General features: G+C 34.6%; 1 protein-coding gene across 1 annotated transcript in view; it reads right to left on the bottom strand.

Annotated features, from left to right (window-relative positions):
• Arhgap15 (Rho GTPase activating protein 15) overlaps positions 1 to 27,806 on the bottom strand; it is a 366,446-nt gene that overhangs the window by 177,747 nt on the left and 160,893 nt on the right. Inside the window, exon 6 of the mRNA XM_077794408.1 lies at positions 11,328 to 11,405. Coding sequence (XP_077650534.1) covers positions 11,328 to 11,405 — 78 coding nt within the window. The remainder of the gene's footprint in view (positions 1 to 11,327; positions 11,406 to 27,806) is intronic.

Raw genomic sequence — 27,806 nt, 5'->3', positions numbered from 1 at the left:
AGAGGATGGTGCTGTCAAAAATTACATTTAGATTTAGAATTCAAGAGGGCTATATTAATTCAGAAGTAAGAATGAACAAACACATGAGAGATACAATATTTTTGAGGAGTCTGAAACAGAAAATTCCAGGCAAGGCTGACTTTATAGTTTTGAAATATTATAATTTAAAGAGTTAACATTATTTTCTTTATGTACAAACTGAATAGTTCATGTACAAACTGAAAACCTCACTATTGTTCTGATTCCAATGAGGTCCCTGACCATATGCTTCCCAGGAGTCACAGAGCCTGACCTACCAAATGATTATCAACTTGCAAAGTTGGAGCACACTCTGAGGAGGTGGGGATGCTAATGTGTAGCCAGCAGGTGAAGGAAAAGGAAGGGTGAGAGAATGGAAAAGATGGCTGGGCACGTGCGGCTAAAGTGTAGAGAAGGACAGAAGTGGAAAATGGAGTATTTTAGCAATCAGAAATAAGAGGACCTAGCAGGCACAAGGGTATTGAAAACCTACAGTAAGAATGGCACATGATGGACATAATTCAGAATCCTCAGGTGACTGAAGCACAGCTCACCCTCCAACATCTAACAGAGTGGAAAGGGAGAGAGATGGTATGGTAAATTAACTAAAATTGGTACTAAATCATAGGTACAAAATGCTATGGGAGCAGAGTGGAGAAGCTAATTCCTCTTGAGACTTGTGTCAAGGGACGCATTTATCAGAAAGCAAAACCAACAGTAGTGTGCCTCTTTCTCAGAAGGACAGATCTACTGTACTGTTGGTACCTATCTAATCACAATACATTCTCTGGCCCAAAAGGCTGATGGGACATTGGTGGGATGTTTTCAAAACTCTGAGCACAGGAATGTAAGTGAGCCCATTGTGACCGCCAAAACATAAAATGAATAGGTTAAGAAGACACGGGAACAGGACACTCAGAAAGAAGGTATCGATGAGGCCACACAAAAGCAATCTGGAGAAGTAAAAATGATAAGAAGATGGTGATGCTTCATTGTCACCAATCCCTCTGCTATTTTAGAGAAGAAGGGAACAGAACAGGGGAGGCCTTCAGTTCCTGGTATTTTCTCACTACTTTACACTGAGTAAGTCACCAGTGTTCTTAGCCAGCAGACTGGAATGTATATGGAGTTGGAGGCTCCATGTGCCTGGGAATATTGCTTGTTCCTTTCATTGTTGTGTTTTTAGTATCCCACCTAATGCCTGGCACCTCATAAGAGCTCTTTAAATATGTGTCAAATGAATGATGTAAAATAAAAATCTTATTTTATTGAGCTCACCTCTTAGCTCCATATAAATCCTGCTGTTCTGGGATCCCCAGAGAAGAGGGAAGCTAAAAAGGTTACCGGCCACTCCTTCTCCAGTGGGCAAGCATAAAAAAGAAAGGGGTTTGGTGTCTTTGTCACTCCAAGGCATTCAAACCTTAATTTGATTCTTCAGCCCTGACATTTGCAAACTTTGGATACATATATCTTCAGGGTGTTCATGAGGACCTGAAAAAATTCCTTCCTGTCCCTGAAACTGTTACCTTCTTTACAGAAAGAGCTTTAAGAAGATGAGAATACTTTTTCTTTTTGCAGCACACTTTGTAGGGAAATGTTACAAAAGTATGTGGGGCACCTTGGAAGAGAGGTGCTATATAAATATATGTGAGTCATTAAAGCTGTAATTACTAGCAACAGGGATTTCCTGTGTGAAAACAAAAACAAAAGAGATACTTTCAAAATTCAGGGCACTGGAGTTAACAAGACCAGCATAGTTTCATTGCTATTTATCCAAATCTAGTTTTCTTCCTAACAAGTCATTCCCAGCATTTTGAAGGGGTAAAATGGCAATTCTGGTTACACCATTATTTCTGATAATATCTGATGTATTTAATTGCTAATGATGTTCTGGGTTGAGGAAAAGTAAGTTAACTCCCCTGAAGCTTTGTTTTATTGAGACAGGGAATGGGGTTATGGGATTCTTCACTGTTTGTTTCTGTCCCATGATTCTTACATCCAGACTAACATCAAATGCTAATTTACAGCCCTCTGAGAGAAAACAGAATATAAAATATGGCATGTGATTTCTTTGCTGAAATATACAAGAAATGGAACCTAATACAATGTACCAATGAGATCATTTAACAGAGTTGGTTTGTATTAGAAACTCATCATTCTCTCATTTTATTTTTTTTAGGAACACATTTTTTTTTTCAGTGCATATGGAATATCAGGCACTTTGCTATGTTGGAGATACACAAATGAATCAACTTTTCTATCATCAATGTACTTATAGGGAGTTAGGGATTCTTAATTAAAAGGGCATTTTAAAATGGAATTTTCTCTTATAAAAGGCTCCCCCAGGCTGGACACCAGGAAAACACAACATTATAATGAGAATAAGTGGTTATTGATTCTTTGATGTTAAAGAAAAGAAAAACCTCACTCTGACCTCTCTTTCATGATAAAGTAAATCCCACAATCAGGCTATATAAATATATTGTTTTTTTTTCAGTAAGTTTTAAATGGATTTGTGTTCTGGCTTCTTAATGTATTAACTCTGTGGCCTTTGAAAAGTTACTTAATCTTTCTGAAGTATGGTCTTCTCCTGTGAAGAATGTGGATGACAAATTTTATCTACCTAGGAAACTTATGAGGTCAGAAATACCTCTAACTTTGAGGCAACGTCCAATAAAATAGATTCTCAACTGAACATTAGTTATCATCAGCCTTGGTACAGCATTTTTCAATGTTATTTACTCTTAAGTTTTGTTAGCAAATTATTAGGTAAAACATCTTTCCTTTTCATTTATTCCAGAATCTACACATTGTAAAATGATTGCAGCTGGGCACAGTGGTGCATGCCTGTAATCCCAGAGGCTCTGGAGGCTGAGGTAGGAGGACTGCAAGTTCAAAGCAAGCCTCAGTGACTTAGCAAGACCCTACCTCAACTTAAAAAAATAAAATAACATAAAAAGGATCTGGGGATGTGGCTCAGTAGTTAAATGCCCCTGGATTCAATCCTGATACCAAAAACAAACAAACAAAAAAATGATTGCAGTGATGTACAGAATTTTAATCATAAGAATAACATACCTGTTCTATCCATGGTATTTTTTTTTACATTAATGACTGAGCTTATAGGACTTAGTGAACAATGTCACATTAGAAACCAAGAGAAAGCTTCCCCTCACAAGAAAACTGGTTAATAAAAAATGGATCTATGGTCTATTTCTGATTTGCTTCACCTTCATCTTAGTCTTGGTAAGTCATGTGTCCAGTGGAGAGCCCGAACAGAGCTAGCAAGATGCTATGGAGGAGATTCCCAAACCTTGCTGTGCACCTGACTCCACTGCAGAGTTTCTCTTTTAAAGCATATATTTAGAGCTCCAATTTGGGACTTCTTACTTGGGAGCTTCTATGAGTGAGCATCAAAATATTTATTTTTGAAAAGCTCCACCACTTGATTGCTGTGGCAGACAGACTCAGATGTCCTTCAATTATCCCCACTTCTTCATGTTTATTCTTTGTATAATCCCCTTCCTCCGAGTGTGGGTGGAATTTTCACTTGCTTCTAACCAACAGAAAGTAGCAAAGGTGATGGGACCTGACCTTCATGATTCTATTACATAAGATTATAACTTCTGTCTTGCTTCTAATCTTGCTTTCCCTTGCTGCTTTGATGAAGCAAGTTGCCATGATATGAGATGGTCTGTAAGGCCTCTGGAAAAGAGCTACTAATAGACAAAAGCCTTCAGTCCAATAATCCAGAAGGAATCAATTCTTCTAGCAACCATGTGAACCTGTCCCCAAGTGACCCCCAGACAAGGATCCATTTACTGGCTGACACCTGGATTGGAAACTTTCAGAGGATTCAGTTGAGCTGTGCCCAGACTGCTGACCCACAGGAACTGTGAGATAATAAATTTTTATTTCGATAAACAGTTAAATTGGCAGTGGTATTGTGAGACAGCAGCAGACAAGCAATACAATTCTAATATTCAGTCAGGGTCAAGAACCAGTGCTACAAAGTGAAGTTAAAGCAGAAGTAAGCTTGGTATGCATTCCTACCTAGCTTTTAATAACTGCTCATTAATTTTGAAGGTGATGATGATGGTTTGGTATAATAATGATGATAATGATGATGGAATTTCATAAATATTCTAAGGGATTTTCTTGGGGATTGGCAGTTACATAACTGTGATCTAATTTCTAGAGGCAATGGCCAAATCTACATGGAAAAGCCACAACTGAAATAGGACTTAAACTTTCAGTAGAATACACTCTTCTTCCCCAACAAAAACTTATCTACCAAAGGAAATTATTGTTTTGTTTTGTGCCCAGGAATCTAGAAGCCCTATGAATTTGGTTAGCAATGAGATCAATCTCTTGGTAGAAAGAAGCCTCCAATATTTTAATATATGGTCTCTCTTTTTAGAAAAACAATAATCTTACCATCAAAGAAAATTCAATCATGTAGAAGGCAAAAAACATTTGATGGTTAATATTTGGTATTTTTACTACTAGAAAACTAAGTAATATGGATCCTATATCTTTTAACCTCTTGTTATCTTAATTAAATACTAATTATCCCTATATTGATTGAATTTTTATAGTCCGCACATTCTTAATAATATTCCCATTTTGGAAATCAAGAATCTGAAGTTCAAAATGGTTAAAATAGATTCTATTAGACTCACAAATAGCTCAGAATTAAAATAAGGAGAAAGATCCTCTGATTCTTATCTGATGTTCTTTCCCCACTAAATGGTCTCTGACTTTAATTGTTTCATCATGGTGTTAGGTCAGTTTCTTATGGCTTGCCTTGTAAGGAATAATAATATATGATCCATAAGAAATGTGTGATATAATTTTTTTTAAATGAGTATCCAGAATTTGTGTTCATTAGAAATAAAAGGATTCATAAACTTGCTATTGGAATATACCACATAATGTACAAACTAGAAAGTATATAAATGTGTGGAATATGAAAATCTTATTGTTTTGACCTCAGTGTTCAGGATTATTTTCTATTGCTCATACATTTTCTTAAGCAGCTAGAAAGCAATACCAGTGTTACCAACAATACTCTGAGCTCTCTGACTCAATGTAGCTGAAAAATGAGGTCTAAGAAAGTTTCCAAAGCCCTGAATGATGTTAGTGTCTGGCCTTTTCATGATCAAGTGATCTCTTTAGCTTTAATGGGAAAAATAAATCATTGTTAAACGATAATCTTGTCATATGGAAGCCAAAAAGGTGCAATACCAATGATCTGACTTACCAAAAACCGCCCTGCAGAATGGGATAAAGCAAATAACAGTTTGTTTTGCTGTTGCTGTGTTTGGTGGTAAGGGTGAAGTAGGCTTAAGGAAATACTCGTTTTAAAAATAATAAGGGGGCAATATAAACTGATGTAATAGAAAAATGAATGGGCTTGGTACAGGGCTATTTTATAAGAACAGAACTAGAAGTTTTGAAATCCTTTCCCAAAGCCTTTTCTATTTCATCCAATTGCTTATTTCATGATGAAACTGCCAATTGTTCACATTCTTTCTCACTTTCCTTTTCTTTTATTCAATTTTGATGCTGCAAATAATATGAAAAGCACAGGGATAGCTACTAGAGTTAATGCTTTGCTTTGCTTTAAGGTACCAATCTCTACAAAAGTAGCTTAAATACGGTTGGTAACAAAAATTATTTTTCTATTAGTTTCTTTTCAATGGAGTTTATTCTTAGCAGGTTAAAAAAATAAGCAAATCTATCCCTTAGAGATGAGATCTAATTTGTATTATTATGTCAATAAAATATAGGTGGACAAAAATAGGCAAAATATAAGACTGTAAATTAATTAAAACATACTCCCTTCCATTTAAAGCAACAAATGCACATGCATGAGTGTACACACACACACACACACACACACACACACACACACATGATTCTTGAGTATGTAGATGTATGGTATTTACACATTTTGTTCCTCCTGCTGTGGAAAAATGAAAAGTACCCCTAAGAGTCTCTCTCTAAGTTTTGTTTCTATCTATGGAAAACAGGTCTAAAATACTGGTGAAAAGTAATTTCCTCCAGCTCAGGCAAACAGTGACAGGGAATATTTGTTATTGTGTGCTAAAAAACATCAGTCTGGAAAATTCCCAGTCCATCCTTCCTGCAGTGCTTCATAGCTCTCCCTTTGGCTCATAGGCTTGGGAAGCTTCATAGCTGGTATTTTCCAAAAAGGTTGCCAATCTCTCTTGTCTCTTTTTTAAAAGAGGAAAGAGGAAGTTTAAGTAATACCAAAGAGAATCTGAACTGAATTTCGAGTTTGGGCAATAAGCCTAGATAGCAGCTGAAATCAAGTTCTGATATGGGGAAGAGGGGAATTCAGTCTGGTGGGATTTCCAAGACCTACTGTCAAAAGTTTTCAACACAGTTATGCAGCATCCTCTGTTCTGAAGTCTGTCCTTTGCAGAAGTACCATGCTAGAAAACCATCAGGAGGTCACAGATCATTCTGAAGAATCAACGTAATGACACGGGCTGATGACAGGTTGACATCTAAGGTCATGGACCATTTTTCTTTGGGGGATGCTTGCATAGAGCAGAAGAGTTACATCAGCAAAATGTCACTGAAAGCTGTCACCAAATTCAACAAACAAGGCAGAGGACTACTCGCTAATGCACCGTCATCCCACTAAACTGAGAATACTCGATGTCATTCGTCAAGGCTAGAACTGAGTATTGGTTCTTTGTCTTAATGTAGATACACAAAGCCCTATAGGGAATGGCAGTGCCAGGCTTCTCCATAACTATAATATTTTGTATTTTCCCAGCTATCTCTCTTCTTGAACAATTTTAACCAAATTCTAATGGTAGTACTTTTCACTTACCAATATCAATAAGCAGGATGGAAATGGAAAGTCACAAACCAACATGTGTAGCATGAAAAGACTGCTGTCTGCTTTTAAAAAAGTGTAATAAAAAAATAATGATTGAGAAGAGAAGAGTCACAGCAGTGGTAAGCAGCCCAGGACCTGAGTCAGAGATCCAAGATCCAGTCCTAGCTCTCTTGCTTATATTTTGTATGAACTTAGAACACTGTTTAACACCTGAGCCTCAGTTTCTCCATTTAAAAAAAGAGAATAACTATATATTTCACTGAAGACACTATTAAAGTATACATGTAAAGTACTCAGTACAGTGCCTGATACATAAAACATTATGAAAATGCTAGCTTCTTTTATAATAATAATTATTATCATCACTAGTTATAATTAGGAAATGCTTCTCAAAAGTGATATATTTGGACTTAACTTGTATATCATCTGATCTGGAAGTATAATTAAGGGTATCTAATCCCTTCTGATTTCATGAGTCAAACAGAAAACCAAAACAAATTGAATCACTCAACTGGTGTATTTAGAATTGCTGATGATTATAGCATTCAAGAAAGTTAGTGAAACACGCAAATTGCAATTCAACTGTTCTTGAAAATCTTCAAAGTCAGTTTTCATTTGTCTAGTCTAACAGTGGGTAGGGCTTATTCATTAAAAAAAATGTATATTTAAAAAACATGTATAAAAGCCTCCTTGAAAGGAACATTGAGTAAGGTGAACATAGAGGAGACAAGAAGGTATTGCTACAAGGAGGGTATTTCAATATCATTTGTGTTCCATCTTAGACAACAAGAATGTGTTCATCCCATTTGCACAGTGCTTTATGCTTTTCATGGAGTTATCACTGTATTGCCTTTTTATTTCATCTTTCTATCCCCAACACACACACACACACACACACACACACACACACACACACACACGGCATGTACATGGCAGCCTCTGTTCCTAGCACTGGTTCTCTTCTAAGTCCGTCTACTATTAAAGACTTCATGTGGGTGGAAGGGCAGGTATGGTGTTAGTCACAAGGTTTATGAAACCTTTCCAGAAGATTCATTTAAAGGATAATCTGATTAGCAAATTTTGAAAGGGGCTGGTATGCACATTTCATTTATCATTTAGTTCAAAAAACTCCACAGCACAACTTGGACAAAGTCACTGGTATCAAAGGTCCTGATGTAGCATAATTTGTGTTGAATGTGTTGATTTTGACAGTGCTATAAACCAGGGAGACAGTTTACTGACAATTCTCTGCTACCAGATACCAACTCAGGCCTCTGTCCAGCTTTACATTGTCAACTTTCATGGAAACATGAGCAGTTACATAGCCTCAGAGGACGCTGAAGTTTGGACTGCAAAAGACGAGATGGACAGATTTCATATTTTCATTGCAGATTTTTTTTTTTGCCTTTTCAAACTGCTGAGAATAGTTTTTTTTTAAGGCAGGAAATGCAACTAGTGTTTGTTTCTAGCAGGGCTTCTGTTTTGAGATTTCTTCTTTGTAGAAGAAATGTGTTGCCCAGCTGTCTAGAATCCCAATCAGGATATGGTTTCAGCATGAAATATATTATAAGAATGATTTTAGCTGGTTATAAACAGGAACAAAAATGAAGCTGGGGCTATTTTATCTCAATTTTACCCACAGAAGTGGCACTCTCATTCTGTCCAATGGGACCAATCTGAATAAATAAGGTAAAGTTTAGTTCTGTGTTTTTTTCCCAGGAAGGAAAGAAATTCAAAAGATAAACATTCAATAGCAGAGTTGTTGAACTTCTCAGTTATAGAGATTCTGAGAAATAAGAATCATGGGGCAGCTTTCCTAACGTACTACAATCCAAACTGGGTGGTTCAACCCAAGTAGAATTAATGGAGAGTTTAATGTTTGGCATTTTTAATGCTTCTACCTACTACACTTGTACATTGTTCAACAAATACTAATTAAGAAATCCCTTTTGGGAGGCCCTGAGATTTAATGCTAGTAATGGGGAAAATATAAGTACGATTCAAGTCTTAACCTTTTATGAAGATTTGTAGAAAAGATGGACATTTCAACCAGTATCCTATCATTTTTTTTTTTTATTCTGGGATTTTAAAAAAAATATTTCTGGAATATAAACACTAAGTAGATTTCATTATATTCTCTCCCCCCAAAATGGCATAAGATCTGTGGCATTAATCTTATATTAGATGGAATTTTAGATGCTGGATATAAATACACTACTGTAAATTCAACCATCCAGTGTAATGGGAACCCAGAGATGAATCCCAGGCTTGAGAATTCTGGATGGAAAATGCTTACAGTCTGGATCTTGAAGAATAAGAATTCTACTAGGCAGGAAGCCTGTGTATGTGGATGAGAAAGAATAGGTGGCAGAATACTGAAAGCAAAGGGAAGAAAGCATGCAAAGGCATTATGAAATATAATGGTTGCAAATTTGGGAGTCGAGCTGAGGAGTGTAGTGTGAAATGGATAAAGATATTGTTCGGGGGCAGGGTGCCTACTTAGCATGTACTAGCCCTGGGATTGATCCCTGGCACCACCACCACCACCAAAATAAGTAAATAAATAAATAAATAAAAGTACCACAAAGGCTTTTGAGGATCAGGGGATCCTCTGATGCTGGCTAGTTGGAAGTTGGGTGCAAAGCCAGATTATGAGGAATTTCTAAATTTTTCTGAAGAATCCACTGACTATTTTTAAGTGCAAGAAAAACTAATATGAACTGGTCATGTTACTAAGGAAATATAATATATATTATTTAATTGTATGTTAACAAAGATCCTCAAGGCACTTGCATCCCCACTGTTTTCACTGTAAGGAACAGAGGCACAAAGGAGTTAAATAACATGGCAAGGGCATAAGAAAATTCTGAGTTCTATTTTATTTATCTGATTATAAAACATATGAGCTTTTCTAACACCACTTTAAGATGTCTTGGGCTTCTTATTTTTCATTTCCTATTTTTCAATTTTTTCATTAATATTTTTAAAAAGTATTTTGGGGTTTGCAGAAAAATTGGGTAGAAAGAACAGAAAGTTACCATATACACTCTCAATTTTACATCAGCTTCCCCCAATGTTATCATCTTACATTCGTGGGGTCACTGTTACAACTGATGAGCAAATAGTGATGTATTATTATTAATTATGTCCATAGTTAATATTAAGGTTAACTCTTTGTGTTGTATGTTACATGGTTCTTGACAAACGTAAGGTGATATATTTCCACAACTCTAGTGTCATACAGAGTAGTGGAATTGAACCCAGGGTCTCCTGTATGCTAGGAAATTGCTCAAACAATTAGCTACATCCTCAGCCCTGCTTTCAAGTGTTAACAGTAATGAATAAGGTTGCTATATATATTTGTGTGTAGGTTTTTATGTGAATATTAGTTTTCAACTCATTTGGTAAATATCTGAGACAAATTGTTGGATCATATGATAAGAATGTATTTACTACCCAACTATGTTCCAAAGTGACTGCACCATTTTGCATTTCCATCAGAAATGAATGAGATTTTCTGTTGCTCTCCATCTTAGTCAGCATTTGGTAGTGCTTCAGATCATAGGTGTTCTAATAGGTGTGTAGGGGTATCTTGTTATTTTAATTTGTAACCCTTTGACAACATACATATTTCCTAATTTTTCATCTTTGTCCTTATTGATTAAATATTTTTCTAACATGATTTTCACTCTTGAATTTTCTTCATTCATTCATTCTTCTATTCATTATATATATTATGTGTCTATTAGAAGCTGTTAATTTGGGAGGAGATGTTTTCATTTTGGTTAAGATTCAGAGTATAAATACAAATTTGAGCAATTATTTGGTGTTTACTATTTTTATATGCCAGTATAGTAGAACATTTAGATATGTTGCATTCATTCTAGAGTCTTTCCTATTCCCATACTTTCTCCCTTCCCTTCATTCCCCTTTGTCTAGTTCAATGAAGTTCTAATGAGCTCCTCCCTTGTTGTGGGTGAGCATCTACATATCAGAGAGAACATTCTGCCTTTGGTTTTTGGGGGACTAGCTTATTTCAGTTAGCATGATAGTCTCCAGTTCCATTCATTTTCTGGCAAATGCCATAATTTTATTCTTCTTTATGACTGAGTAATATTCCATTGTGTATATATACCAAATTTTCTTTATCCCATTTTTCTTTTTTTGATTATTCTTTTCCCAACTTTTATTTTGCCCTTTTCCACTTGGTATCTATTCCACATTAACTATTAATTTGTCTTTCTCTCTTTTCTATTTATCTACAAGTCAATGGTTATCTTTTACCTCTATGGTGATAATTTAATAATTTCTTCAACTTTCCCTTTCTCCCTCCAAAGGTTTTATCATTATCTCTTCATAGTGCCCACAGTGCAGAGTCTGAAGATTTGTTAGAGATTACTGAGGAAAGGTCCAAATTAAAAATATCCTTTACCTTGGTTGACGATAAACCTTAACTTCTGGATTGTTGCCAGATTGCCACTAACTCGATATATTCCATCAGCATCTAGACCTGAAAATAAAAGGTTATGTTTTATATTAGCTTACATAAGAACCAAGATGATATGAAAAAGTAAATTTGAGAAGGAAGAGAGCAGTAAATCACCATCAAATCTCTCTTCCTCACAGATAAAACAAATTCCTGTGTCCTAGCCTAAGCAATCTTCAATATTTTAATACCAATAAACTAATCATAAAATTAAGTGACAGTTAATCATCAAAACTTTTGACTCTAATTGAGCCATAAAAGAGCTATAGATAACAAGGGATGACATAGCACATTTGCACATTTAAGATTTATTTAGAATAAAAATATAGGAATTAAACCAGAGGAATGAGAACCTCCAAGTATATGTATATTGTCTTCTGCTTTTGAACAGGTAAAATAAGTCCAGGTTTTTGTGAGGTTTTTTTTTTCCCTGTTTTCTTCTTGTCTTCCTAACTTCTTATCTTTTTCTTTTCTTCCTGCTCTCCCTCCTTTGTTTGTTTGTTCTTTCTTCATTCCAGTCCATTCTCTTTCTCTGGTACTGGGATTGAACCCAGTGCTTGCACATGCAAAGCAAGTGCTCTACAACTGAGCTATACTCCTAGCCACCAGTCCATTCTCTTTTCCTTGTCACTATAGCATGACACACATTTATTGGTCTGATTATTTCAACTATAGAATAAAAATCATATTCAAATGTAAAATTTTACCATTTCAATGTGAGGTGTTCCCCAAAAGCTCATGTGTGAGCCAATGCAAGAAGACCTAGAGGCAAAATTATTGGGTTAGGAGTGAATTATTTAGCAGGTTAATCCCCTAACAGGATTGACTAAATGGTAACTGAAGGTGGGAGGGGTGTGGCTGGGGGTGTGTGGCTTTAGGCTATATATTTTGAATCTGGCAAGTAGAGTCTCTCTTTGCTTACTGATCACCAGGTGAGAGTCTTCTCTCCACCAAACTCTTCTGCCATGATTTTCTGGCTTCTGTAGGCCCCTGAGGAATAGACTTGACTGTCTATGGACTGAGACATCTAAAACTGTAAGTCCCTAAATAAACATTTTCTCCTCTACAGTTGTTCTGGTTGGGTCTTTTAGTCACAGCAACAAAAAAGCTGACTAAAACATATAATTAGTTGAATAACTTATACTATACAATAGTAATGTGTTGTTACATTAAGGAGGAACCAATAAATAAAACCCTTGCCAAAATGGTGATATTAATTTCCAATTATTATTAGAATTGGTCATCAAAATGAATTATCCTGGAAGTGGATATGGATATTTAACAACTTGTTTTAGACACACATATTTATAGCATCTAGTTATTTTCATGATCTAGTTATCAGGAAGACTAAGAAACAGGAAAATTTTAAGAGAAATTCTTATTTGACACTATTATTGCCTGTAAGAAATGCTGATAATATAACTCTAATGTCAGGAGTGTATATTCTTAGATGTCTCTAGACTCTTAAGAGGCCCTGATGAGATTCCCAGCCCATATAGGGGTCATTATCACACTTCCTGGGGAGGTGGCATAGCACCATGATTAATTATTGTAATTCACAGTAGTAAGCATTATATAAATTTGGAGAACTTACTGTCATTTAAGTAAATGTGCTCCCTTCAGATCTTTTCCTCTTAATTTTTCTGAACATATAGCCAATGAGGAAAATATTTTGGAACTATTTAAAATCAACTTCATTGGACTTGTATAGTGTATAGAGAAAAGTTCATGATGCTGGAATTGGGGCCTTAGGGAATAGTTTTGGATCCACATGTAGTCAAACATCATTCAAAACCAAGAAAGGTGAACAATGTCCACTTACATGTCACCACAATCAGGTAAACAACTAAAGTTTGATGAAATGCAAATTTCCCTAATTTTTTCCTATAGGTAATCAATTGTTTTGAAGGAATTTAGAGAAGAATGATATTTTAGAAAATAGAGACATCAACGGAGAGTATGGGTCTCTGTACTCTACATGAGTAATCCTTATATATGCAAGAAAAAAGAAACAGTTAAATTAGTTCTATTTAAGATAATGATTACAGATGAAAAGTCAATTAATATCTCTTACAATAAAGTGAAAAATTTGAATGCTTCTTTTTAAATTAATTTGCATTTTGGTAATTAGCTAAGCCATTATGTGAGGTCACTGATAAGTAAAATTATTTGAATTCTCATAATATTTTGTTGCAAATCAGTATCTTACTTAAACCCAATTTCAATTCATATATCCCTTTATATAAGGTATAAAATAAAGAGCATTTGTAATTTAAAGCTAGGACTCATGCAATAGTACTTTAAATGCTATTAAAATTCAAGTAATTTAGAGTTGTAAACTAAATTTTCAGTATCCAAATTTTCAGTATCCAAAACCTGTATTTTTCTCTTACACAAATTTTAAATTACAAAATAAGAAGTACTCTCCTTAATCTTTAGTCAATTTCAGGAGAGTTTTTTTTTTCTTTTCAATAATCAAAAACATTTGAAAGAGTAGTGTGGATTGGATACATTACATATGAGCACTTGGAAAACACTATGCTGTTCAAAGAAAGCAACATCATCCTAAATTAATAACTGAGTTTTCTTCTGGGATAGGAAAAGGGAGCACTGGTGATGGAGACAAGGAGGGTCATTCCAACCTGTGCCACCACTGTGGATATAGAGCTGAGTCACAGAGAAACTGCTTTGTGGCTTAAGATAGAAACCAGAAAGTAAGAGGAGTAAAGTAAAACATATTAGATGCAATATGAATCTAACTTGACACAACTTCCAAGCCCTTCAGATTCAGAGATATCAACACTATCCATCTTGTGAATGATAATCATCTCTGACATTAGTGGCTCCTGCTTTGAATAGCTCAAGCTCCCTTTATCATGCTTTTTAAATTACATAAATAGAGTGAAAATGACAAAGTAGATATTAAAAAAGAGGGTATTACATTTTGCAAAATAATCTGGAACTTATCAGTGAATTTAAGCAATTATAAATTATATAGGTTCAGTCTTGACGTTGATTACCTTTTCCCTGAGTGTCTGACAAAATGGCAAACCCAAAGTCCTGGGAATGTTATCCAAATTACAATTCTTCACGTGTCGTCCTCTTTTTATTCCAAGAACTTTGAAAGTTATGCCAAACCAAACCAATGTATATTGGTGGATTTGGACATCCTTTTCATGACCACATTATCCTTGCTGAACTAGAAACTACTTATTTTGGAAATATAATTAGACTTTGAACGATTTCTAAATGAGCAATGTCTTCAAGGTACCGACATTGTGCTTTGGTGAAGTTTGGAGACAAATTACTTTGAGAGTTACCTCTTTCAAGAAAATAACATGACTGTGAATGTTGACAGAAATTTTGCCTATTATGCTAAAAATACTCTGGGACACAAAAAATCTAAGTTATTTTACATTTTTTCCCAGACTGTCATTAGCAGCATTAATGAAACATTCTCTGAAGAAATCCACATTCACCGAAATAGCATTTATCTGTTCATCATCAGCTGACTTTCTTATGTTTCAAAATAGTGTTTACCATTGGCAGAAATCACGGGGTGTTGCTGTAGGGGATTTTAAAAAGTCTTTCTCTCATTTTTCTTTTGAAGAAGCTTAGACAGGATAGACACACAATTAGGAGTTATTAAACCAAATGGTGGTTGAAGCTCAGTGGAAAGAATGCAGCTGTCATAAGTAATTCCCACCATAAATCTTAGACACTTTCCAAAAAGAAATCTTAGAGACCAACACTGTGTGCAGAGTTGACTGGCTTATCTACCAATGGAGGGGTAGTTTTTTTGACAATGCAAATGAGCATGATAAAAATAGTTGCACACCTTGGATTAGGCAGCATTCTTGGTAGTTTGAATTAATGGACACACCATGGAGATGTGGAGTTTGAGTCTGGTTGAAGCCTAATTGTATTTACTGATTCATGACAAAGTGCATCTGAAACTCTTGAGTCTGCAAATGTGGGCTGGGAATTTTGCACAAACTGTCCCTTTCCTGAAATTTATGGTGATTCCTAATTCCTAGGAGGCCAGAGCTACCACAAGAGGAGTCATTCTCGCAATACTTTGGACGTCTGGATTTTTCCCCTGGCAAGGTCCACTGAGACTGCCCTGTATCTGCTGCACATTTCTTTCTCTTTTCTTCCAAAATCCTGCTTGAGTTCAGAGCTGAATATCAGGAGTAACTTTTGTGCCATTCAGACCTATTCCTTCTCTAAATAGAAGTGTTTCCAACCACTTATTTCTGATTAATCAGTTCATACACTTCAAATTCAATTGAAAGTACAAGATAGAATTTATGACTCTACATTTCATTGCATACAATGGCTGCAATTTAGGCTGTATCTTTGTGTCAGCTTTATTTAGTAATTGCTAATTTTTGGTGAGATTCCCATCCTTCAACAGCCATACCATTTCTTGAAAATGATTACCATAGGAAAGAATTGTCATAATACTGTTCATCAAACAAGAATGCTTTTATTCTATAGAATACCTGTGTAACTTTATAACAATCGTTGAAAGTAAATATTTTTTTTTATCATAGGGACAATATTTTTCCATGCTACATAGAAGAATAACCAATGATAATGAACTACTTGCCCCAACCTGCTTTTCCCAAAACAGTTATTGGTAACAGTTCTGTTTGCACTTTCTTTGTTGTTGTTCATTTTTGATAATGTGTCATATTTCTGTATATTAATTTATTCACTTTGAATGGTATTTATTGACCTATCAGTAAAGATAAAGAGCTTGTTGCATTCATAATTTTTACCACTTATTTATGTACTTTCTTTGTTTTCATTAATAGTTACATCTGTCTATTTCCATTTCAATATATCAAATTACCTTGGTGCTGTAAGAAAGAAATTAATACATTTATTTTTCCTCTTTCTCCTCTACCACTTCCTATGTTATTATTATTTATAATCTATAATTATGTTATCATTTTACATATTCTCAACATTTATATTTTATTTGTACTTTATAAATGTTTTGTGGCTTATCTATGTGTTTATTTTAGTCATTATTTTTTAAAAGGATTGTAAGTGGGTTCAACATTAAAATTTTGTTTCCTAAAGATCTCCCAAAAGTTAAAATCTAATATATCCTCTTCTTCCTTTCTTGGCTTCTTCATTTCCTCAAATTAAGTACTATCTGATAAAATATAAATGTTCTATACTACATTTACTGTCCAAACCAGTCATCAGTGTACACATATGATGCTACTGAGCACATGAAATGTGGTTAAAGCCACAGAGTAACAGAATTTTATTTAGGTTGCATAATGGAACCACATGTGACAAGGAAATGCCATATTTGACAGTACAGGTCTAGGTAAGAGTCAACTGGAAATATTTTCTTATATTCCACTTATTCCACTGTCATTTGTTCTTGGACTTATTTATTTTTAATTTTTTTTTTAGTTGTTTATGGCAGTGCCAAGAATCGAACCTAGTGCTTCACACATGCTAGGCAAGCACTCTAACACTGAACCACACCCTGAGCTTGGATTTATTTTTTAAGATTTTTTTTTTTGTTCATAAAAGTAAACTATTGGTAATCTTCCTTATTTCTCCTATCTTAATGACTGTTTTCCTTTCCTTTTTAATTGACTGTTGATTCAAATACTTATTTGGGTCTCAAAATCTTTTACTTTCCTAACTTTGAAATATAAATGTTCCATCATTTTATAGCACCCCTGCTGTTAAATCTGATGTCAAATTGACTCTAGATGCTTTTCAGGTAAATTGCTTTATCTCTCAGGGATTAAAAAAGTTATCTTTAAAATTGTAGCAGGGCTGGAGATGTGGCTCAGCGGTAGCGCGCTCGCCTGGCATGCGTGCGGCCCGGGTTCGATCCTCAGCACCACATACCAACAAAGATGTTGTGTCCGCCGAGAACTAAAAAAAAAATAAATATTAAAAAAAATTCTCTCTCTCTCTCTCTCTCTCTCCTCTCTCACTCTCTCTTTAAAAAAAAAAATAAAAAAAAAATTGTAGCAGTAGAAGGTTATTCAGAAATGTTCTACATGTGGGCTGGGGCTGGGGCTTAGTGGTAGAGTGCCTGCCTTGCACATGTGAGGCACTGGGTTCGATCCTCAGCACCACATAAAAATAAATAAATAAAGACATTGTGTCCATCTATAACCAAAAAAAATATATATATTAAAAAAATGTTCTACCTGTGGGTCATTTTAATCAGAAAGCAATTTCTTATATTGCTTGACATATGTTTCCATCTATTGCATCTCTTCTCTATGGTTAGAATTTCTTTAGGATGGGTACTGATTAAACACCAGTTATCCTTATGATTGAAAGATAAAATTAATTAGAATAAACAGCAGTCATACATACCATTTTACAGATAAAGCATACTTAATCTGTAAATCTGAAATCCTCCAAAATTTGAAACTGTTTTTGAGTGCCAATGTGACACCACCAGTGTAAAATTCCACAACGTGAAACTTTATTTTTATAAAATTGTTTAAAGTATTGGATGAAATTACCTTCAGGTTGTATGCACAGGTATGTATAAGACATAACTGCATTTGATATTTAGAGTTGGGTCCCTTCCCTCAAGATATTTCATTATGCATATGCAAATATTCCAAAATCCCCCCCCCAAAAAAAAAATCTGAGATCTGAAACATTTCTGGTCCCAAAAATTTTAAGTAAGGATACTCAACCTGTATTTGTACCAAACTTTTTTCTCCAATGGCTTCATCTTAAATGAGAAGGCTGAGTAAGGGCTTCTTGTAGGATGAATAAATGGTGATTATGTAACAGGCTAGCAGTCTACCTACCAAGTAAGTAGAACTTCACTCTGGGTATGCAGTACTATAACTACTGTGCTCCTGGATAAAGCTCTCTAACTGTTGTAGAGGACCTTGCTCTTAGATATCTGTCACTTTGCCTTTTCTCTCATAGAACATGTCTGTAAGCTCATGTGTCTACTGCAGGTACTTCGCAGAGTGGAAAAAAAAAAAGTCAGAGATCCAGATCTTCCAATAGTTAGATCCCATTATTTAGTGAATTACTTTTACTTAACTGACTTCTTGCCAACTTCTGCTTTTTATTTGTTGACTCCAAGTTTGGATATTCCCTAGAACATCCCTGAAAAGAATTGTGCCTAATTATGGTGTCTGGGAATGGTGTTCTTCTGCTTTTATTTCTCTAGCTGTTTGATCCCATCTGCTCTTTGTCTTCCTGGAATTTCTACCATTTCTGGTCTGGTCTGTTGATAGCACATTTTCTCCTTTCAGCATCCTGTTCTTTATTTCTTTTCTTTTATTGGGGGAGTGTGTGGGGTGCTTCTAGGGACTGAACCCAAGACCTTCTGAATACTAAACAAGCACTCTACCATTGAGTTGCATCCTTAGTTCCTAAATATCTTTTTTATTGTTTCATTGAAATTTTTTCTGAGAAAAGAAAATCAGATATGTTTTCTCAGTTTGCCAATTTGAATAGTAGGCCAACATCATCATCGTTTTACAAGGTATATCCTTAATGTTGAAAACAAAGTTTAATTAGATTGTTGACATGCTGCTGTAAAAGAATTTTTATTGGTGCATGGGATATAAATGATAAGGATGAAGTTATAAATATTTAAAATACTCATTATGTGACTTTAACATTGGGAGACTATGCTAATATATGGTTTAATTTCAGTGTACTCATATCCTTTTATTTTTATCATTCTTATACTTTACTGTGTTTATGTAAATCCTACTGTCATTTATACTTTTAAAAATTTATCCTTTACTACTAAAATTGTTTTTTTATCTTATATTTCATGAACGCTTTCAATTGTCATTTCTTTCTTTTCTTTTTAAAATTTTTCAAATTTTTAATTTGTTATACAAGACAGCAGAATGCATTACAATTCATATTACACATATAGAGCAGAATTTTTCATAATTCTGGTTGTACACAAAGTAGAGTCACCCTATTCATGTCTTCATACTTGTACTTAAGGTAATGCTATCCATCTCATTCCACTGTATTTCCTACCTCGTGCCCCCTCCCTCCCCTTTGTCCTATCTAGAGTTCATCTAATCCTCCAATACAAACCCCCTCCCCCCGCCAAGAATACAAACAACAATATTTGTTGGGGGAAAAAGGCACACTCTTTCTCCTTCCTTCCTTCCTTCCTTCCTCCCTTCCTCCCCCTCCTCCTCTTCCTCCTCCTCATTCCCCTTCTCCTCCTCTTCCTCCTCTTCCTCATCCCCCTTCTCCTCCTCTTCCTCCTCTTCCTCATCCCCCTTCTCCTCCTCTTTCTCCTCTTCCTCACCCCCTTCTTCTCTTCCTCCTCCTCATCCCCCTCCTTCCCCTCCTCCTCCTCTTTATCCTCCTTCTCCCCCCTCCTCCTCCTATTTTTTTTGGGGGGGGGGTATTTTGTCCTATCTTTCTTATGTCTCTGTTATAAGTCCCTATTTCTTACAAACAATTACTGCAAAACCTTTTTCTTCTTTGAATGTCATAACAAAATATTTACCTTCAATTTTTCCTTCACTACTTTTGTTTGATTTGTATAAGGTCATTATATAAGTTTTCACTGGTTCATTTTTATTATTCATTTCTGAAGAAATGAGTTTTTCATCTATTATTTAAAAGGCAATTTATATGGAAAAGAAGAATTTTTGTCTCTTAAGATATGGAACAGATAAATATTTCTTGCTAAATTTCAAAAATAAAAGGGTGAAAAGAGGTTATTAAGAAAAGTAAACCTTTTCTTTTTTATTTTGTGGGAAAATGGCTTAGAATCTATGACACTGATAAATGAACCATTATTTTATATTTTTCATATAGTCACTGTCCTGGGTGAATCCCAGGTTTAAATTATAATATAATTTTAAAGTGAAAGCACATACAATACAAGCAACAGTATGTGGGACTAATGAAGAAAATGGTGTCAAGCTTAGACTTTCTTGAATCAGAAAGAAAACTCTTCAACAACATTTTATCCAGCACTGAGTAATGAGGATCACCATCAGATGATTTCTTCTACCTTCTATCTCACTATCAGTTCAATCTGTTAGTATTAGGAAAAAAATAATTAAATATCTTAACCCAAAATACATATTTATTTATTATTATTTATCACATTATTGTTCTGCCCAATATTGACCTCTTAATCAACCTTATCCTATTTGGACACCTGGGAAGACAGGGTACTCATACTGCTCCAAACTTAAAATGGGTAGAATAAAATGACATGATAGCCTGAATGTTAGAAGTGTTACTCATTTTTGTTTTCTTGTTGATTCTGCACTGTACCACTTAAACCTCAAAAAAGGTCTTTGAAATGGTATTTGGGAAAGTGAGAGTTAGCAGGGTTGTCTATTTTAGAGATACAGGGTTGGGAAAAATCTTGGAAAATCATTTATTGCATTACTTGTCTAGTTTCTCATCTCACTAGTTATTTTTAAGTGGAATATAGGACATTCTTAAGTAAAAAATGAATATTATAATTTTTACCCAGAAAATAAAAGCCATCCATACTCAATGGATACATAAAAGGTAAGTCACTGCCATTCCATGCAACAGGAATTCCCCCCCTCATATTTATATGTCATTCTTGCCACAGCATCTCATTACTTTTCTCATAATTGAAGATACTTATCCACTTTTCTATACTGTTGAGGTCCAGAAATGTGGACAGAAATATATGAAAGGTTCTGTTGCATGTTTCTATTTGCTGTTATTCCTTTTATGACTCAGGAATGTTTTTTTTTTCATGTCAACTTCATACGTTTCATTCAATTCATGTTCCATTTAGACTTACTATTTGGCCAAGAAAGATATCTTTTAATATCTTTCCTTTTAATTTATAGATTACTAACTGTAGTTGAATCAGGGAAAATGTCCCAATGTAGCTAATGGTATTTAGATTGAAGCCATTTGTATGTCCTGCTTAACATCTGAGTAAAGTGAAATCATAAGTAAAGGATGGTATCCCATGTGTAGACACTCATTTCTTATATATTGGTTCTTACATTTCTGTCTAAGCAAAGAATTTGGGACCTACAAGAGAGTAGACATAAATATGATTTAAGAATTATGTAAATCTTAGGATCATTCTGGAAATAGCTAAAGATTAGAAAGATTTCAGAGGGGCTCTGAGTTTGATTATAAAATCTCAGTAGGAAAGAACTAGCATCTGTGGTTGGATAAGACCAAAGATGACCAATGATTTCTGGAAAATGGGAAAAAAGGGTACCTATAGTTTTTGACAAATTATCTTATTATTTTCCCTACCTTTTGTAAAAATCTTGGCTGATGACTTTGCTTATCATTTAGCAAAAGCCTGTTGTCTTGTAGAGCTTTATGTAGCTAGGAGATACTGGACTTTGAGGATGCATTTCCATCATATCATTCTTTTTGTTTCTTTTATGTTTGAGTTTTACTGGTATGCTGTGCTGTAATCATGCTAACGTAAATATCATTCCTTTAAAATTGTAACTTCCCTAGTGTGTTTCATTAAAATAAATAAAAATAACAAGAACAAAGAGCCTAATTTATTCTGGCAATTTGCAAGCAAATATGCCAGCCTAACCTGAGGTCTACATAGCAGTAGGGTAGCCACAGCAGGTTCAAGGAGAGTAACCAGCTTTGCAAGATACCATTTCTATGAAGAGCTGGGAGTCTAGGGAGGAGTATTCTGAACTTCATGCACATGCATATTTTTTCTTTGTAAAATTCTAGCAATAGACAACTTCATAAGTTAAAGACATGAAATAAAGGGCTCACTAACACAAACAAGAAGAAAACACTGAAAAATGGCTTCTTTTGTGAAGAAGTCATAAGACTTATATAAAGTCTAGCTTTTGATCCATCATACTTGAAGTAGGTATTGATTTAAAATTCATATATTTGCTGTCATTCTTTTCAATCCCTCTACCCCTATTTTCCCTTACATCTAAACAAAGTGACCTCATTGTTTTCCATTGGACATTTTTTTTTTTTAAACATTGGCTGGGATGATTGAGATTCAGGAATGTGGGAAAATGGATTCCCAAACCACGTCCCTCCCCTTTCATTCTGAACTGTAATTTTTGGCTTGGCTTGAATCACAGTCATCACATTTCAGCCCGAATCTCTCTGTAAAGTGATCTTTCTTAAACATTTCTCTCACTCATCAAGGGATCAGAAACAAAGCCATTCTAGCCTTTCAGCAAAACACTTACAAGCAGCTTTTATGGAGAAGTTGCAAGAGCTAAATTTCCTCTAAAAGTGTTTGAAAAGTGAACATTTTCAGTGCCTTGCTGTCCTTTTTGTGAATCTTGTCATCTGTATGCCATGAGCTCCAGCAGCTATTTTAATCTGTTTTTGTTTGCAATCCATTTGGTGTCCACCCAAGGAAATGCAGGTGATTCTAATTAACTTACTGCTGAAGATGTAGGAAAAATATCTCAATTGTGTTGAACAGAATTATACACTTAAAACCTTTCTTCTATTATTTATAACACATTATTAATGAAAATGATTATATGAATATATTTACCACCTAATTCATTGCTGTTCTTTTTTTTTTTTTAAATCAATGAGGCTTATGGCACAAGAAAAAGCCACACACATACACAAGTACACAGACACAATACAGACCCCAGCAATGCTTGCCAAGTTTTATTTAACAAGAGTAGCAACTTAAAAATAACATTATTTTTACTTTGTGCAACATAGTTTAATATCTGAAATAACCCTGTTCCAATAAAAACCTATTGAAATACTCTCAGGCCTAACTCTGCCCTGAAGGTAAAAGTGATTAATTGAAAGATTTTGGCAGATCTCCGCTCACCACCAGGGCAGTTTAATTTAGAACACATTCAACCATTTCTCAGTGTCTCTGTATTGGTAGAGCATAACTTTTGATCTTCTTCGGGGAGGTGCTTCTAATTCAGACGCTTTGGCTAACCACTTCCTGGAGGGTTTTGATGGCTATCTCTGCTAAGCTTTCAGGTGAGAGAGAACTTACTAGCACTGATGCCTAAAGTGGGTTAGTATAGTAAATCCTAGGCACAAAGGTGACATATTTCTAGAAGACTATTTCAGCATACCAAGCACCTGCAAACTCTTATTAGATCATAGACCAGAGTGTTCTGTTCAACATTTTATACTCTCCCAAACTTCTGAGAAATCCCTAGTGTCATTAGTCTCATTTCTAGTCAAAGGTAAAGAAGCACCTAATCATGACAGTGGAGACAGCTAAAGCATATGAAGTTCCTATTTTCAGAAAATATGAATAGGATTATTACTTTCTTTTAGAGAATACAGGAGAGACTACCCTGAGGGTGTTAGTATTTCTGCTATACCGAAAGATGGGTCTGGGGCACATTTATTCCTGTTTGTAAATGGAACTATGTTAAATTTTGATTCAATGGAAGGACAGATAAATTCTAATATATACTAGATGGAAACTCCTTGAGTTGGTGAACTCTATCCATGTAATTTGACAATGTAATTTGACAAACATGAATTTCAATCAAAAATTTTTCCATGTAATTTGACAAATATTGATTAAGCTCTTATTATGTAGCAATAGAATGCTAGGCATTGGAGATATATAACAATAAACACAATGTGCACAAGCCCCAATTGCATACACACACACACACACACACATATATACACACACACACACACATATATATATATATATATATATATATATATATATATATATATATACATACACATATGGATGTATAGGTACATAATATTTATATGTATGTATATTTATATTTAAATATAAGTACAATACATATGTAATTATGTCACATGCATACATATATATGATATGCATAGAAATATTAAAAGTGATTATCCTGGGGTTTTAAAAAGTATTTTATGTATTTTACAATATATGTGTATGTGTTTATATATAATGCACATACATATATAAACACATATATTATTCTTATGAACAAACAATAACAATGGTATTTGTTTTATTTCTAAGATATTACTCCATGAATTATATTTCTCTGTTTTGAGATAAGCTTGTGGGTTTTTATTCCCATAGACCCACTTGAAAAATATTTGAAAAGTATCATTAATCTATTCAATGTCCTTTAATGTATATATTTTTTAAATTTTAATTGATTTTTTAAAAATAAATGACAGCAGAATGCATTACAATTCTTATTACAGATATACAACACAATATTTTATATCTCTGGTTGTATATAAAGTATGTTCACACCAATTCGTGTCTTCATACATGTACTTTGGATAATGCTGTTCATCACATTCTACCATCCTTGCTAACCCCCTGCCCCCTCCCTTCCCCTCTCACCCCGCTGTCCTATCTAGAGTTTGCCTATTCCTCCCATGCTCCCTCTCCTCAATGTCTATTTTGTATCCCTAAATTAACTAAAATATGCTTTGAGAACCAAGAGATAAGGTTCAGAATCTTCATAGTATACATAGTAGACATTTCCAAATGTAAGTATTTTATGACCTATATCATTATTTGGCTCATTAGGCTCAGATTTGCAGATATAAGTATAAGGTTTCTGGAATAGAGCTGGAAAGACATGATCATTTTCCCACTCAGAAGCTCTGACTCTCCCTGGACAATAGTTTCTATTGACATTCATGATTTTATGACTCACACAAAAAGAAATCTACAGATAAAAGCCAAGAGGTAGCATGAATACTGGCTTTCTTAATTTCTGCTATCAAACTGTAACTAGAAAGATTAGGCAAAGCTTTCTGTTAGTGGTCAAGGAGAGCCCTATCTTTAGCTTCTTTCCTGATTATGTGAGGGCTGTTAACCATCTAGCAAGAAATTGCATACACTCTGGTTAATCAAAACACTACTTATTGATTTTTAAAAAAGCATTCCAATACCAATTGTTTCCTTATTTAAACTCATCTAGCCATAGTGTAATATAAATCAGATTTCCTGCTTCTGGATGGTTTTGTCACACATGTCTATGTTGAAAGTCTTATTGGAATATGTTGGTGTGAGATATATATATATATATATATATATATATATATATATATATATATATCTCCACATACATACACAAACACACACATATTTGGTATCAATCATTTCTTTCTGATGTGTTGTCATTGAAATATGATACATTAAATTAAGATGTTTTACATAGGTTGATGCTCCTCTTTATAGTATCCATGCAGTGTCTCTTAACATATATGATTTTCTAAATGCTGAGAAATAAGTAACAAACACACCTGTATGAAAATTAAATAAGGAATATCTTAAATCTCCTAATTTTCTCCCTGTGCTAGTACCATTTGTGTTTTTGTTTCTGTTTTGTTTTGTTTTTGGTACTGAGGAGTGAATTCAGGGGCACTTAACCACTTAGCTACATCCCTATCCTTTTTTTTTTTTTTGTATTTTATTTAGAGTCAGGGTCTCACTAAGTTGTTGAGGCTGGCACTGAACTCACAATCCTCCTGCATCAGCCTCCCAAGCAGCTAGGATTATAGGTGTGTGTCACCACACTCAGCCACCATTTTGAGTTTTGATAGTAATATTAGAAAATCTATAATCAGTCACTATAGCTGACCCTGAAGTACTGTAGAAGATAGAAGTGAAAGTCCATCAATTTACAAATCTGGATTTTATGCCATTAGTCACCAATGTAAGTCTTAAGTTTAATCACAGAAGATATATATATCTTGTCTTTAGAAGTTTGGGGAAGATAATTTTGTCTTAAAATATTTGTTTCACACAGGTTTGCTTATGCCTAAAATTCTGCAGTTAGAATTGTATCCCCCTGTCTTGAAATCCTATGAAGGCATTTCACATCAAATAATAATTCATACTTCAGTGTGGGTTATCTACTAAATCCTCTACGGAGAGCACACTTTATCTAAAAGAAAGGTGAATATAGTAAGAGTTAATGTATAGTATATGAGAGAGAAATAATGGAGAATAAAGGGTCAAGGACAGTAAAATTAGCACAAGAACACAGAGAGAAGTATGGTATACCATATCAGCTTTAACCTAATTGAAAAGAGTGGTTGACATTACCCAAAGACTCCCTGCCTGGATTATTTGCTATTTTCAGATATACCAAGTTATAGGGAAAAGAAATATTACTACTGTACTTATAGATTTGGAAGAAAGGAGACACATTTTTCACATTTGACTAAGTACAATTAATTTTTAAACATGATTTATTCTTACCATCATAATATTTTCCCCATCATATGAAAATTGTAAAAAGTAATCTATCTTCAGGGATGACTTGTATAATGTTTTTTCTTCCAGGTGAAGAAAATCTTTCAGATTTTTACATCCATATAGGTCTTTTTTTCTACAGATTGAAATGTACTCCCTTGGCATCATGAGATCTTTGACATTAATTCCTTTCTCCTCTCTAGTGGTGACTGCAGAGAACATAGCCTTGGTGCTTCTTCCACTGTGTAATTCTCCTGTGACTTCACCATATGAGGAGGTGTTTGTGTATAGATCCCCAACTTCATCCAGCACCTCCATTCTCTCCAGTGACCTTAAGTTCCCCCAAGTAACTAAGCCTAAGATTCACTGGCCTCAGCTAGAGACTCACAGCCCTAAACATTGACAAACTTGTGAACTCCTAGATTTCTAACCTACTGTTAAGTTTTCAAACAAATCTTGATAAAGGTTATCATACATAGAAACAAATGCTTTTCTACTAATTCATTGGCCAGGATGATAAGAGAAAATATTGACTTTACTTCACCCAAGATAAGAGCAAATACTACAAGCAAAACTCCTTGAAAGGAGAAGGATACCAAGCCTGGGAACACAACATGATTTTAAAAGTGTCAGTATGACTCTCTTTCCCTTTTTTGCCTTACCAGACGAAACAATAAAATTCTTTCTGATGCTTGAAAATAATGTAATAGGAGACAAAGCCATTTATTGCTAAATTATTGATACCCTATAAAGCAGCTGTGCTCAAGGTAATACTCAGAGGAGTGATAAGGATGTCTGAACTTCAAGCTGAAGTATAAATGCTATTCCTGAGGCAGGTTTGCCCAAAGGAGGGTATTAGAGGTCAGATGGAGGTTCAAGGTGACATCATGGAGTGATGTAGTCATCCCACAAAGAAAAAGAAGGAGAAAGACAGATGCATTGTTTTTGTTCAGATTACTCCTTGGAACTGAAATGCTATTACCTGCTGACATTAGTTATGAAATCCTGTTCTAATAATGAAACTAATAATTTATTATTTAACAAGTGAAAAGTGTCCCCCCTGAACATCCTGTCAAACAGGATAATGATGGTAATGATCCAGGACTTTGGGTATAAGGACCTGTTTTCATCCTAGACAAAAAATGACTTTTGAACGCTTTCCAAAATTAAATGGTTGTTCATAAACTTGTATTTCTGTGCAATCTCCAGTAATTTTAGTTAAACAGGAATACCATGACTGTTTCTTTTCTTGC

The sequence above is a fragment of the Urocitellus parryii genome, chromosome 1 (genome assembly GCF_045843805.1).
Source record: "Urocitellus parryii isolate mUroPar1 chromosome 1, mUroPar1.hap1, whole genome shotgun sequence".
Taxonomy (NCBI): Eukaryota; Metazoa; Chordata; class Mammalia; order Rodentia; family Sciuridae; genus Urocitellus; species Urocitellus parryii.
The sequence above is the reverse complement of the archived record's forward strand: the minus strand, read 5'-3'. Positions and strand labels throughout refer to the sequence as shown.